The sequence below is a fragment of the Manis pentadactyla genome, chromosome 11 (assembly GCF_030020395.1).
Source record: "Manis pentadactyla isolate mManPen7 chromosome 11, mManPen7.hap1, whole genome shotgun sequence".
Classification (NCBI taxonomy): Eukaryota; Metazoa; Chordata; class Mammalia; order Pholidota; family Manidae; genus Manis; species Manis pentadactyla.
The window spans coordinates 93777557-93791440 of record NC_080029.1 but is presented as its reverse complement, the minus strand read 5'-3'; the positions used below and the strand labels follow the sequence as shown (position 1 = coordinate 93791440).

The window sequence follows — 13884 nt, the reverse complement described above, 5'->3', positions numbered from 1 at the left end:
ACTATATTAAACAATACATGACCAATAAATTAGTTTTCAGAGGAAATTTTAAGAATAATACTTCATACCTGTGAGAGGTTGTCCAGTTGGAAGATGGGAAATTGCTTGATTACTTTCATACTGAGAAACAGAAATAGGGGGTTTCTTTAAAGCTAAAAGAAAAAAGAGATTTGTATCATTCCCATTGATAGTATGATTTCTAAAACCAACCACACGAATCCATTTACATTGCATTAATTCTATGATGCTTATTCGAGTTTTGTAATCCTTATAGTTGGTATGTAACTAATTAATCTACGGTTACTAATTGATACATTGTACCACATCCATCACGGTTTTGGGTGATCAATAAATATTACCAGATTATAAGACAGCAGGAACTCTGTCTTGTTCACCACTGTATCCCCAACACCCAGAATAGTGTCTGGCATATAACAGGAGCTCAACTAAGATTTGATGAATGAATAAACGAATCTCTTCAGATACACTGAGACCTTTTTATATAGACAGCATAAATTAAAAATTCACACTTATCGTAGGTGAAGCAACGAGAATATGCTATTCTAAGTTGTTCAGATTTTAAATAAAAACTAAGTATAACTGATGCAACATTTTGAGATTTTGTGCTTGCTTGAAGAGGGAAAAGTTGTTTTGTACAATGGGCTTTACTAACAAGGATGTACATACTTATAATTGGACTTACTTCTCCCTTAAGAAGTGAAGGCAAAAAGAAAAAAAGAAATGAAGGCAACAGGGAAAGGGATTATTTTTCACTCACTATCACTAACTTCACTACATCCTTCAGCAACTAATTATGATGAAAAGGCAGAAAGCAAAGAAGGAAACTAGAGAGAAGGGAAACAGATGAACAGAAAATAACAGAGCCAATCCGTAAGACATGGTTAGTGGCACATTTTATTCTTCTAAAACTCTGGGGTGGCAAAGACTACATGAACCTATCCTATCCGTGTGGGCACAGAGGGAAGACCTTCCTTACAGTTAAGGAACATAAGTATGGGTTCTGACCATGAGGATGTAGGTGCCACTTCAAGTATGGTGACAAAATTTTCTGTGCAAATCACCTACAACCTTTCTTCCCTTTCTACCACAACTCAGGGGGCTACATATGAAGATGGTGGCATCAATGGAAGGGGACACTGCCTGGAGAACTGCATTAGAGAATCATCTAACCTGCATCAGACTGCAATACAAACCATAAATAAACCTTTACAGTTTTAAGCCACTGCAATTTGGTGGTTGTTAATGCATTACAGCCTACTCAACCCTAACTAGTATACAGGTTATTTTTATAATCCTCAAATTACTGTACTTCATTTATTATTACATAGATTTCTACAATTTTGGAACCAAGAAGTTTAAAATTCACTTTAAGAAGACAACCTATTTAAATTTACAGAAAGTTGATGTTTTTTGTATCTCATTGTTTCCCAATTACGTTGTTTCTATTGCCAGCTGTAACGAATAACACCCACTTCCAGCAAATAAGACCTCTAAATAACAATCAGCTAACATCTTCAAAGAACAGTGCTTAGCCTTTTACTACTTAAGAAAAAGTAATGTGTGTTCTGTAAAAACTTTTGGTTTCTATATTTTACTCTGATTTGGTGTTTCCTTTCCTTAAAAAGTACTTCCAGCCTTTTTTTTGTTGTTGGACTAAGGGCAAGTGATTTATTTATAGCTGTGACAAGACAGTTACAGGTTTTCCTAGGGGCCAGAATTAATAGTTATAGTTAGTGGTAAGGAAATAAATAAAGATCTAGAAAACTACTAGTGGACTTAGAGGCAACTAAGAATACTAATTTCACTCTCCAATTTTGTATAAAGGTCTTCAGTTTTTTTTCTATACACATACAAGTATCTAATTTTTCCTCCACAAAAGTGAGATTATACAGTACTTGCTTTCTTATAACCTGCTTTATTCATTAAAGAAAATATAGATATATTTGTATGCTAATTAACTAGTAGCAAGCAACACCATTATTAATGACTACATATCACATGATATGACTATAACAAATCTAATGAATGAACCCTCCAACATTTTTATGATTTTCAATTTACCATTATAAACAAGATTATGATGAGCAATCTTTTTTTCTTTGTATCATTAATGTACAATTACATGAACAACATGATGAGCATTCTTGTACCTACATGATAAATTCTCAGGAGAGTACAAAGCACTAGGTCAGTCGCTGTACACACTTAAACAAATTAAGATAAACTAAACAATAAAAGTGATCTTGAAGACATAAAAGTATAGGAAAAAAATAGACACTGAAAAGACTGCAAACAATAATTTATCATATTAAAGCATAACTCTTTACATACTCGCCCCGGTCCTCTCCACTGAGGACCACTGCAAACCAGGGGAAAATACACAGTTCAACAGAGAACAGTGTATCGCTGTCAGATAATATCATTAGTAATTAGGCTGCTAAAATACATATCACTGATAAAGTCATTACTAAGGAAAAGTACCAAAGATAAACTGATAGAAACTATTTGCCATAAAGACAAAATACAGAATACAAAGCCTTTAGAGCACATAGCTTTTATCCTCCCACTCTAGTCCTAGGTTTTGTATTTTTTAAATGGACAGCTGTAAGTATGGAAATGAATTCTTCAACAATATTAGGTGTCTTATTGAATGCTAAGCACTGTTCTAAAAAGCTGGAAAATCAGTAATGAACAAAAAAGACCAAGTTATTGTCCTATGAAGGTTATATTCTTCTTGAGTGGATATCAAGTAAACAACAAAGTAGGCATAGAGTATAATATAAATATCAGAGGGAGGAAAAAAGATGGCGATGTGAGAATTGTGGCAGAAATCTCCTCCCAAACCACATATATTTTGAAAATACACCAAATACAACTATTCCTAAAAGAGTGACCACAAATAACACTACACTGGCCAGTCTACATCTGGCAGAAGTAAACATTTCATGGAAAAGGTTAATGTAAAAGAGCCGCAACCTGGTGGAACCCAAGAACTCCCCCTGCCCCAGCTCACCAGCAGGAGGAAGAAAATCCAAACATGGAGGGAGTGGAAGGGCACAGGACTGCTTTTAAATACCCAGCCCTAGGCTTGGCAGAGCCAAGATGGCTGTGTGAGTAGAGCAGAGGAAATCTCCTCTCAAAACCATATATATTTTTGAAAATACAACAAACTAAACAATCCCTAAAAGAGAGACCAGAAGATACAGGAAAACAGCCAGGCTACATCTACACCTGTGAAAACCCAGTGCCTCATGAAGGGGGTAAGATACCAGTTCCAGCATGGCGGGACCCAAGGGCCCCTCACCCCAGCTCCCGGCAGGAGGAGAGGAGTCAGAGTGGGGAGGGAGAAGGGAGGCCAGGACTGCTAAACACCCAGCCCTAGCCATCCACACCAGAGCGTGTGTGCGTGCGTCGGGTGCTGGATACTAGGGAAATGGGACAGTAAAACCTGCGAGTGGGTCCCGACAGCTGGCACCCCTTGGACAAAGAAAAGTGAGTGCTTTTTGAAAGACTTAAAGGGACAGGGACCCCACAGCTGGATGGAAATGTCCTGGGACACTCAGCACACCAACTGGGCCCCGTAACACCCTGGGCTGCAGCACAGCTTGGAGGCCCCTCACAGAGATAAACAGCCTTCTGCCTGTTTTCCCCCCCCGACACTGCTCTGCCTCAGTGGAGCAGCAGCCTGAGGCTGGCCACGCCTACAGCAACCGCAGAGCTTAACTCCACAGCAGCCGGGCAAGAATCAGAGATGCCATCTACACGTAGCTGCCCAGCACAAGCCGCTAGGGGTCGCCGTTATCCAAGGAGAGGAAGGCCACAAACCAGCAATAAGGGACGTTCTCCCAGCCAACACACATGCCAGCTCCCCACAACTACCTCTATCACAATGAAAAGGCACAAGAATTTCATACAGACCAGACCAACACAGACATCCTCCCCTGAGAAGGAATCTGGGGAGATAGACCAAACCAATCTCCCTGAAAAAGAATTCAAAATAAAGGTCATAACCATCTTGATGGAGCTGCAGAGAAATATACAAGAGCTAAGGGATGAAGTCTGAAAAGAGATTACAGAAAACAAACAATCCCTGGAAGGATTTATAAGCAGAATGGATAAGATGCAAGAGGCCATAGATGAAATAGAAACCAGAGAACAGGAATGCATAGAAGCTGATGCAGAGAGAGATAAAAGGATCTCCAGGAATGAAACAATATAAAGAGAACTGTGTGACCAAACCAAAACGAACAATATTCGCATTATAGGGGTACCAGAGGAAGAAAAGAGAGAAAAAGGGATAGAAAGTGTATTTAAAGAAATAATTGCTGAAAACTTCCCCAAACTGGGGAAGGAAATAAACGTTCAGACAACGGAAGTACACAGAACTCCCAACAGAAGGGACCCAAAGAGGACAACACCAAAACATATAATAATTAAAATGGAAAAGATCAAGGAAAACGACAGTTTTAAAGGCAGCTAGAGAGAGGAAAACAGTCACCTACAAAGGAAAATCTATCAGGCTATCATCAGACTTCTCAACAGAAACCTTACAGGCCAGAAGAGAATGGCATGATATATTTAATGCAATGAAACAGAAGGGCATTGAACCAAGAATACTGTATCCAGCACGATTATCATTTAAATATGAAGCGATTAAAGAATTCCAAGACAAGTAAAATTTGAGGTAATTTGCCTCCCACAAAACACATATGCAGGGTATTTTAGAGGGACTGCTCTAGATGGGAGCACTCCAAAGGCTAAAAAGAAGACACCAGAGAAAATAAAATCACAGCAAAGAAAGAGACCAACCAAATACTAACTAAAGGCAAAAAATAACATCAGCTACTCACAAAAGCAGTCAAAGGAAACACAAAAGAACACAAAATAAAACACCCAACATATAAAGAATGGAGGAGAAGGAATAAGAAGGGCGAGAAATAAAGAATCATCAGACAGTGTCTATAGTATCTCAATAAGTGAGTTAAGTTAGGAAGGAAGATAGTAAAGAAGCTAACCTTGAACCTTTGGTAAACACGAATCTAAAGCCTGCAATGGCAATAAGTACATATCTTTCAATAATCATCCTAAATGGAAATGAACTGAATGCACAAATCAAAACACACATAGTAAGAGAATGGACAAAAAAGAAAGACCCACCTATATGCTGCTTACAAGAAACCCACCTCAAACTCAAAGACATACACAGACAAAATGTCAAGGGATGGAAAAAGATATTCCATGCAAACGACAGGGAGAAAAAAGCAGGTGTTGCAGTACTAGTATCAGACAAAATAGACTTAAAAACAAAGAAAGTAACAAGAGATAAAGAAGGACATTACATAATGATAAAGGGGTCAGTACAACAAGAGGATATAACCATTATATACATATATATACACCCAACACAGGAGCACCAGCATGTGTGAAACAAATACTAACAGAACTAAAGGAGGAAGTACAATGCAACGCATTCATTTTAGGGGTTTTCAACACTCACTCCAATGGACAGATCCACCAGACAAAAAATAAGTAAGGACACAGAGGCACTGAACAACACACTAGAACAGATGGACCTAATACACATCTACAGAACTCTACATCCAAAAGCGAAAGGATACACATTCTTCTCAAGTGCACATGGAACATTCTCCAGAATAGACCACATACTAGGCCACAAAAGGAGCCTCAGTAAATTCAAAAAGATTGTAATTCTACCAACAAACTTTATAGACCATGAAGGAATAAAACCAGAACTAAATTGTACAAAGAAAGCAAAAAGGCCTACAAACACATGGAGGCTTAACAACATGCTCCTAAATAATCAATGGATCAATGATCAAATAAAAATAGGGATCAAGCAATATACAGAAACGAATGACAACAACAACACAAAGCCCCAACTTCTGTGGGATGCAGCAAAAGCAGTCTTAAGAGGAAAGTATATAGCAATCCAGGCATATTTAAAGAAGGAAGAACAATGCCAAATGAATAGTCTAATGCCATAATTATTGAAATTGGAAAAAAGAAGAACAAATGAGGGCTACGGTCAGCAGACGGAGGGACATAATAAAGATTACAGAAGGAATAAATAAAATTGAGAAGAATAAAACAAGAGAAAAAAAATCAATGAAACCAAGAGCTGGTTCTTTGAGAAAATAAACAAAATAGATAAGCCTCTAGCCTGACTTATTAAGAGAAAAAGAGAATCAACACAAATCAACAGAATCAGAAATGAGAAAAGAAAAATCACACCAGAGCCCACAGAAATACAAAGAATTATTAGAAAATGCTATGAATACCTATATGCTAACAAGCTGGAAAAACTACAAGAAATGGATGACTTCCTAGAAAAATATAACCTTCCAACACTGACCAAGGAAGAAACACAAAATCTAAACAAACCAATTACCAGCCACGAAATGGAAGCGGTAATCAAAAAACTACCCAGGAACAAAACCCCTGAGCCAGATGGATTTACAGAGGAATTTTATCAGACACACAGAAAAGACATGATACCTATTCTACTTAAAGTTTTCCAAAAAATAGAAGAGTTTCCAAACTCATTCTATAAAGCCAACATCACCCTAACACCAAAACCAGGCAAAGACCCCACCAAAAAAGAACACTACAGACCAATATCCCTGATGAACGTAGATGCAAAAATACTCAAAAAAATATTAGCAAACCGAATTCAAAAATACATTAAAAGGTTCATACACCATAACCAAGTAGGATTCATCGCAGGGATGCAAGGATGGTACAACAATTGAAAATCCAACAACATCATCCAACACATCAACAAAAAGAAAAAAACCACATGATCATCTCCATAGATGCTGAAAAAGCATTCGACAAAATTCAACATCCATTCATAATAAAAACACTCACCAAAATGGGTATAGAGGGGAAGTACCTCAACATAATAAAGGCATATATGATAAGCCCACAGCCAACATCATACTGAACAGCAAGAAGCTGAAAGATTTCCTCTGAGATCGGGAACAAGACAGGGATGCCCACTATCCCCACTGTTATTCAACATAGTACTGGAGGTCCTAGCCATGGCAATTAGACAAAACAAAGAAATACAAGGAATCAAGATGGGTAAAGAAGAAGTTAAACTGTCACTATTTGCAGATGACATGATATTGTACATAAACAACCCTAAAGACTCCATTCCAAAACTACTAGAACCCGTATCAGAATACAGCAAAGTTGCAGGATACAAAATTAACACACAGAAATCTATGGCTTTCCCATACACTAACAATGAACTAATAGTAAGAGAAATCAGGAAAACAATTACATCAAAAAGAGTAAAATACCTAGGAATAAACCTAATCAAGGAACTGAAAGACCTATACCCTGAAAATTATAAGACACTCTTAAGAGAAATTAAAGAAGACAATAATGAATGGAAACTCATCCCATGCTCTTTGCTAGGAAGAATTAAAATCATCAAAATGGCCATCCTGCCCAAAGCAATATACAGATTTGATGCAATCCCTATCAAATTGCCAACAACATTCTTCAACGAACTGGAACAAATAGTTCAAAAATTCATATGGAACCACCAAAGACCCCAAATAGCCAAAACAATCCTGAGAATGAAGAATAAAGTAGGGGGGATCTCGCTCCCCAACTTCAAGCTCTACTACAAAGCCACAGTAATCAAGACAATTTGGTACTGGCACAAGAACAGAGCCACAGACCAGTGGAACAGAATAAAGAGTCCAGATATTAACCCAAACATATATGGTCAATTACTATTGGATAAAGGAGCCATGGACATACAATGGGGAAATAACAGCCTTTTCAACAGATGGTGCTGGCAAAACTGGACAGCTACATGTAAGAGAATGAAACTGGATCACTGTCTAACCCCATACACAAAAGTAAATTCGAAATGGATCAAACACCTGAATCTAAGTCATAAAACCATAAAATTATTAGAAAAAAACATAGGCATAAATCTCTTGGACATAAACACGAGCGAATTCTTCATGAACATGTCTCCCCAGGCAAGGGAAACAAAAGCAAAAATGAACTATTGGGACTATATCAAGTTGAAAAGCTTCTGTACAGCAAAGGACACCATCAATAGAACAAAAAGGTACCCCACAGTACGGGAGAATATTTTCATAAATGACAGATTCAATAAAGGGTTGACACCCAAAATGTATAAAGAGCTAACGCACCTCAACAAACAAAAAGCAAATAATCCAAATAAAAAATGGGCAGAGGAGCTGAACAGACACTTCTCCAAAGAAGAAATTCAGATGGCCAACAGACACATGAAAAGATGCTCCACATTGCTAGTCATCAGACAAATGCAAATTAAACCACAATGAGATATGACCTCACACCAGTAAGGATCGCCACCATCCAAAAGACAAACAACAACAAATGTTGGTGAGGTTGTGAAGAAAGGAGAACCCTCCTACACTGCTGGTGGGAATGTAAATTACTTCATCCATTGTGGAAAGCAGTACGGAGATTCCTCAAAATGCTCAAAATAGACGTACCATTTGACCCAGGAATTCCACTTCTAGGAATTTACCCTAAGAATGCAGCAGCCCAGTTTGAAAAAGACATAAGTACCCCTATGTTTATAGCAGCACTATTTACAATAGCCAAGAAATGGAAGCAACCTAAGTGTCCATCAGTAGACGAATGGATAAAGATGTGGTACATACACACAATGGAATATTATTCAGTGATAAGAAGAAAACAAATCCTACCATTTGTAACAACATGGATGGAGCTAGAGGGTATTATGCTCAGTGAAATAAGCCAGGTGGAGAAAGACAAGTATGAAATGATTTCACTCATATGTGGAGTATAAGAACAAACAAAACCCAAAGGAAAAAAACAGCAGCAGAATCACAGAACCCAAGAATGGACTAACAGTTACCAAAGGGAAAGGGACTAGGGAGGATGGATGGGAAGGGATGGATAAGGGCAGGAAAAAGAAAGGGGGCATTACGATTAGCATGTATAATATAGGGGGGCATGGGGAGGGCTGTGCAACACAGTGAAGACAAGTAGTGATTCTACAGCATCTTACTACACTGATGGACAGTGACTGTAATGGGGTGTGGGGGGGGTCTTGGTGAAGGGGGGATCCTGGTAAACATAATGTTCTTCATATAATTGTAGATTAATGATAACAAAATTAATTAATTAAATACATACATACATACATACCCAGCCCCTACAAATCTACTCTGGGAGGACTGACCCACATTGCATGGTGCTCTGGACATTAGAGGGGCTGAAAACCAAAGTCAGGGACTAAGACTGCGGACAGGTTCACACAACTGACTGCCCTGGGACAAAAGAAAAGCAGGTGCTTTGAAAGACTTCTCAACAGTCAGACAGCTGTTAAAGGGGCAAGGGTTTAATAGGAACAAGTGGACAATAACATGCAGGCACACTCAGCCCAGCAGGCTGGGAACTTCCAGGAGCTTCAGGTGCTCCATCCCTCTGGTTGGCAATGCAGCTACAAGGGCCCACACCACATTAAGCAGCCTGCCGCTCTTTCCTCCCCACAGGCACCTGGGTGCAAACCTGCTGTCCCCAACAATGCTGAGACCAGTCAGAGGGCATGCCCACCTACAGCAACTACACAGCTTAATGCAGAGGCTTCTGCCTGCACGCAGCTACCCAGCCCTGACAGGGGAGACAGGCACAGCAAATAAGAAACATAAAAGGGCTTTGCCCTCTTGGCAAACATACGCGCCACTTACCTGGGACCCCGGCCATCGCTTAGGTCAGCAGGATGGCCGCCCCACCCAAGGCAGCTTAGGGGATTAACCCAGAGGTCACTCTGGCCCAGAGGCTAATCAGCACAAACAGTGGACACAGGCACTGCCACCGGGAAGCACCGAAAGGCTTTGTCCTCATGGAGGACCCATGCACAGCTTGCTTGTGACCCCCGCCTTCACGACAGGCCATCCCTAAGGCCACCCCACCCATGGTACGTTACAGGATCAACTAAGAAGCTGCACCCTGCCCATGGCTAAGCAGCACAGACAAAGGAGGCAGGCACTGTGACTGGCAAGAAAGGGCTTTGTCCTTGGGGCATACACCTGTGCAGGGGGCAGTGAAGGCTGCCATCACCCTAGGTCACACTGAGGGCTGCCCCACCCAAAGCAGATTAGGGATTAACCCAGAGGCTGCTTCCTGTACACAATTAATCAACACACACAGCATAAACAGGCACTGTGACCAGGAAGCAGGAAAGGACCTAGTCCTCCCAGTTGAACACCGCTCCACTAGCCTGCAACCACTCCCATCACTCCAGGACTATGAAAAGGCAGAAGAACCTTGTTCAATCAAAAAATCCCACAGAAATCAGAAAGATGTGTTGGTGAGACTGAAATCATCAATATTCCTGAAACAGAATTCAAAATAAAGGTCATAAGCATGCTAACAGAGCTACAGAAAACTATTCAGAGCTGAGTGATGAATTCAGGAGGTAGACAGATACCTTAAAAAATACAGTAACTGATATAGGATATAAAATTAACACACAGAAATCTGTGGCTTTCCTATACACTAACAATGAACCAATAGAAAGAGAAATTAGGAAAACAATTCCATTCACAATTGCATCAAAAAGAATAAAATACCTAGGAATAAATCTAACCAAAGAAGTGAAAGACCTATACCCTGAAAACTAGAAGACACTCTTAAGAGAAATTAAAGAGGGCACTAAAAAATGGAAACTCATCCCATGCTCTTGGCTAGGAAGAATTAACATTGTCAAAATGGCCATCCTGCCAAAGCAATATACAGATTTGATACAATCCCTATCAAATTACCAACAACATTCTTCAATGAACTGGAAGAAATAGTTCAAAAATTCATATGGAACCACCAAAGACCCCGAATAGCCAAAGCAATCCTGAGAAGGAAGAATAAAGTGGGGGGGGGGGGAATCTCACTCCCCAACTTCAAGCTCTACTACAAAGACATAGTAATCAAGAAAATTTGGTACTGGCACAAGAACAGAAAAACAGACCAGTGGAACAGATTAAAGACTCCAGACATTAATCCAAACATATATGGTCAATTAATATACGATAAAGGAGCCATGGGCATACAATGGCGAAATGACAGTCTCTTCAACAGACGGTGCTGGCAAAACTGGACAGCTACATGTAAGAGAATGAAACTGGATCACCGTCTAACCCCATACACAAGAGTAAATTTGAAATGGATAAAAGACCTGAATGTAAGTCACGAAACCATAAAAGTTTTAGAAAATACATAGGCAAAAATCTCTTGGACATAAACATGAGTGACTTCTTCATGAACATATCTCCCCAGGCAAGGGAAACAAAAGCAAAAATGAACTATTGGGACTATATCAAGTTGAAAAGCTTCTGTACAGCAAAGGACACCATCAATAGAACAAAAAAGTACCCCACAGTATGGGAGAATATTTTCATAAATGACAGATCTGATAAAGGCTTGACATCCAAAATACATAAAGAGCTCATGCACCTCAACAAACAAAAAGCAAATAGTCCAATTAAAAAATGGGCAGAAGAGATAAGCAGACAGTTCTCCAAAGAAGAAATTCAGATGGCCAACAGACACATGAAAAGATGCTCCACATCGCTAGTTATCAGAGAAATGCAAATTAAAACCACAATGAGTTATCACCTCACACCAGTAAGGATAGCTACCATCCAAAACACAAACAACAACAAAAGTTGGCGAGGTTGTGGAGAAAGGGGAACCCTCCTACACTGCTGGTGGGAATGTAAATTAATTCAACTATTCTGGAAAGCAGTATGGAGGTTCCTCAAAATGCTCAAAATAGATTTACCATTTGACCCAGGAATTCCACTTCTAGGAATTTACCCTAAGAGTACAACAGCCCAGTTTGAAAAAGACATATGCACCCCTATGTTTATAGCAGCACTATTTACTATAGCCAAGAAATGGAAGCAACCTAAGTGTCCATCACTAGACGAATGGATAAAGATGTGGTGCATATACACAATGGAATATTATTCAGTAATAAGAAGAAAACAAATCCTACCATTTGCAACAACATGGATGGAGCTAGAGGGTATTATGCTCAGTGAAATAAGCCAAGCGGAGAAAGACAAATATCAAATGATTTCACTAATATGTGGAGTATAAAAACAAAGAAAAACTGAAGGAACAGCAGCAGAATCACAGAACCCAAGAATGGACTAACAGTTACCAAAGGGAAAGGGACTGGGGAGAATGGGAGGAAAGGGAGGGATAAGGGCGGGGAAGAAGAAAGGGGGTATTATGATTAGCATGTATAAGGTTCGGGGGAGGAATGGGGAGGGCTGTGCAACACAGAGAAGACAAGTAGTGATTCTACAACATCTTACTAGGCTGATGAACAGTGACTGTAATGGGGTTTGTTTGGGGGACTTGGTGAAGGGGGAGACCCTAGTAAACATAATGTTCTTCATGTAATTGTAGATTAATGATAACAAAGCAAAACAAAAGAAAAATATAGTAACTGAAATGAAACAAACAATGGAGGGACTTAAAAGCAGATTAGATGAGGTAGAGGAGATGGTAAAAGGAATAGAAATTAGAGAACAGGAATACAAAGAACCTGAGGCAGAGTGAGAAAAAAGGTCTCTAGAAATGAATGAATACTAAGGGAACTATGTGACCAATCCAAATGAACAATATTCACATTATAGGGGTACCAGAAGAAGAAGAGAGAGAAAAGGGGATAGAGAGTGTCTTTGAAGAAATAATTGCTGAAAACTTCCCCAATCTGGGGAAGGAGATAGTCTCTCAGGCCATGGAAGCCCATAGATCTCCCAAGACAAGGGACCCAAGGAGGACAACACCAGGACATATAATAATTAAAATGGCAAAAATCAAAGACAAGGACAGAGTAGTAAAAGCAGCCAGAGAGAGGAAAATGATCACATACAAAAGAAAACCCATCAGGCTGTCACCAGACAACTCAGCAGAAACCTTATAGGTCAGAAGGGAGTAGCATGACACATTCAATACAATGAAGCAGAAGTGCCTTGAAATAAAAATACTCCATCTAGCAAGATTATCATTTAAATGTGAAGGAGGGATTAAACAATTCCCAGATAAGCAAAAGTTGAGGGAATTTACATCCCACAAACCATCTCTACAGTGTATTTTAAAGGGACTGCTCTAGATGGAAGTGTGCCTAAGGCTAAATAGCTGTCACCAGAGAAAATAAAACCACAGCAAAGGAAGTAGACCAATTAAGTACTAACAAAAAGCAAAATTAAATCAGCTACCAACAAAGTCAGGCAAGGGATACACAGAGTACAGAATATGACACCTAGCATATGAAGAATGGAGTAGGAAGAAATAGAAGGGTGGGAAAAAAAAGAATCTTTAGATTGTGTTTATAACAGTGTAATAAGTGAGTTAAGGTAGACCGCTACATAGTAAAGAAGCTGCCCTTGAACATTTTGGTAACCACAAATCAAAAGGCTGCCATGGCAATAAGTCCACATCTATCGATAATCACCCTAAATGTAAATGGATTGAGTGCACCAATCAAAAGACACAGAGTTACAGAATGGATAAAAAAGCAGGACCTGTCTATATGGTGCCTACAAGAGACTCATTTCAAACCCAAGGACATACACAGACTAAAAGTGAAGGGATCGAAAAAGACATTTCATGCAAACAATAGGGAGAAAAAAGCAGGAGATGCAATACCTATATAAGATAAAATAGACTTCAAAACAAAGAAAGTAACAAGAGACAAAGAAGGGCACTATATAATGATAAAGGGGTCCATCCAATAAGAAGACATAACCAGTATAAATATCTATGCACCCAACATTGGAGCACCCAAATATG

At 39.3% G+C, this 13884-nt stretch overlaps 1 protein-coding gene across 2 annotated transcripts in view; it reads right to left on the bottom strand.

The window, feature by feature from the left end:
- The window catches only part of GOLM2 (golgi membrane protein 2), a 163058-nt gene that overhangs the window by 41446 nt on the left and 107728 nt on the right, over positions 1-13884 (bottom strand). For both annotated transcript variants that reach the window (XM_036905378.2, XM_036905379.2), the window contains exon 7: positions 69-152. In XM_036905378.2, the coding sequence (XP_036761273.1) occupies positions 69-152 (84 nt within the window). The remainder of the gene's footprint in view (positions 1-68; positions 153-13884) is intronic.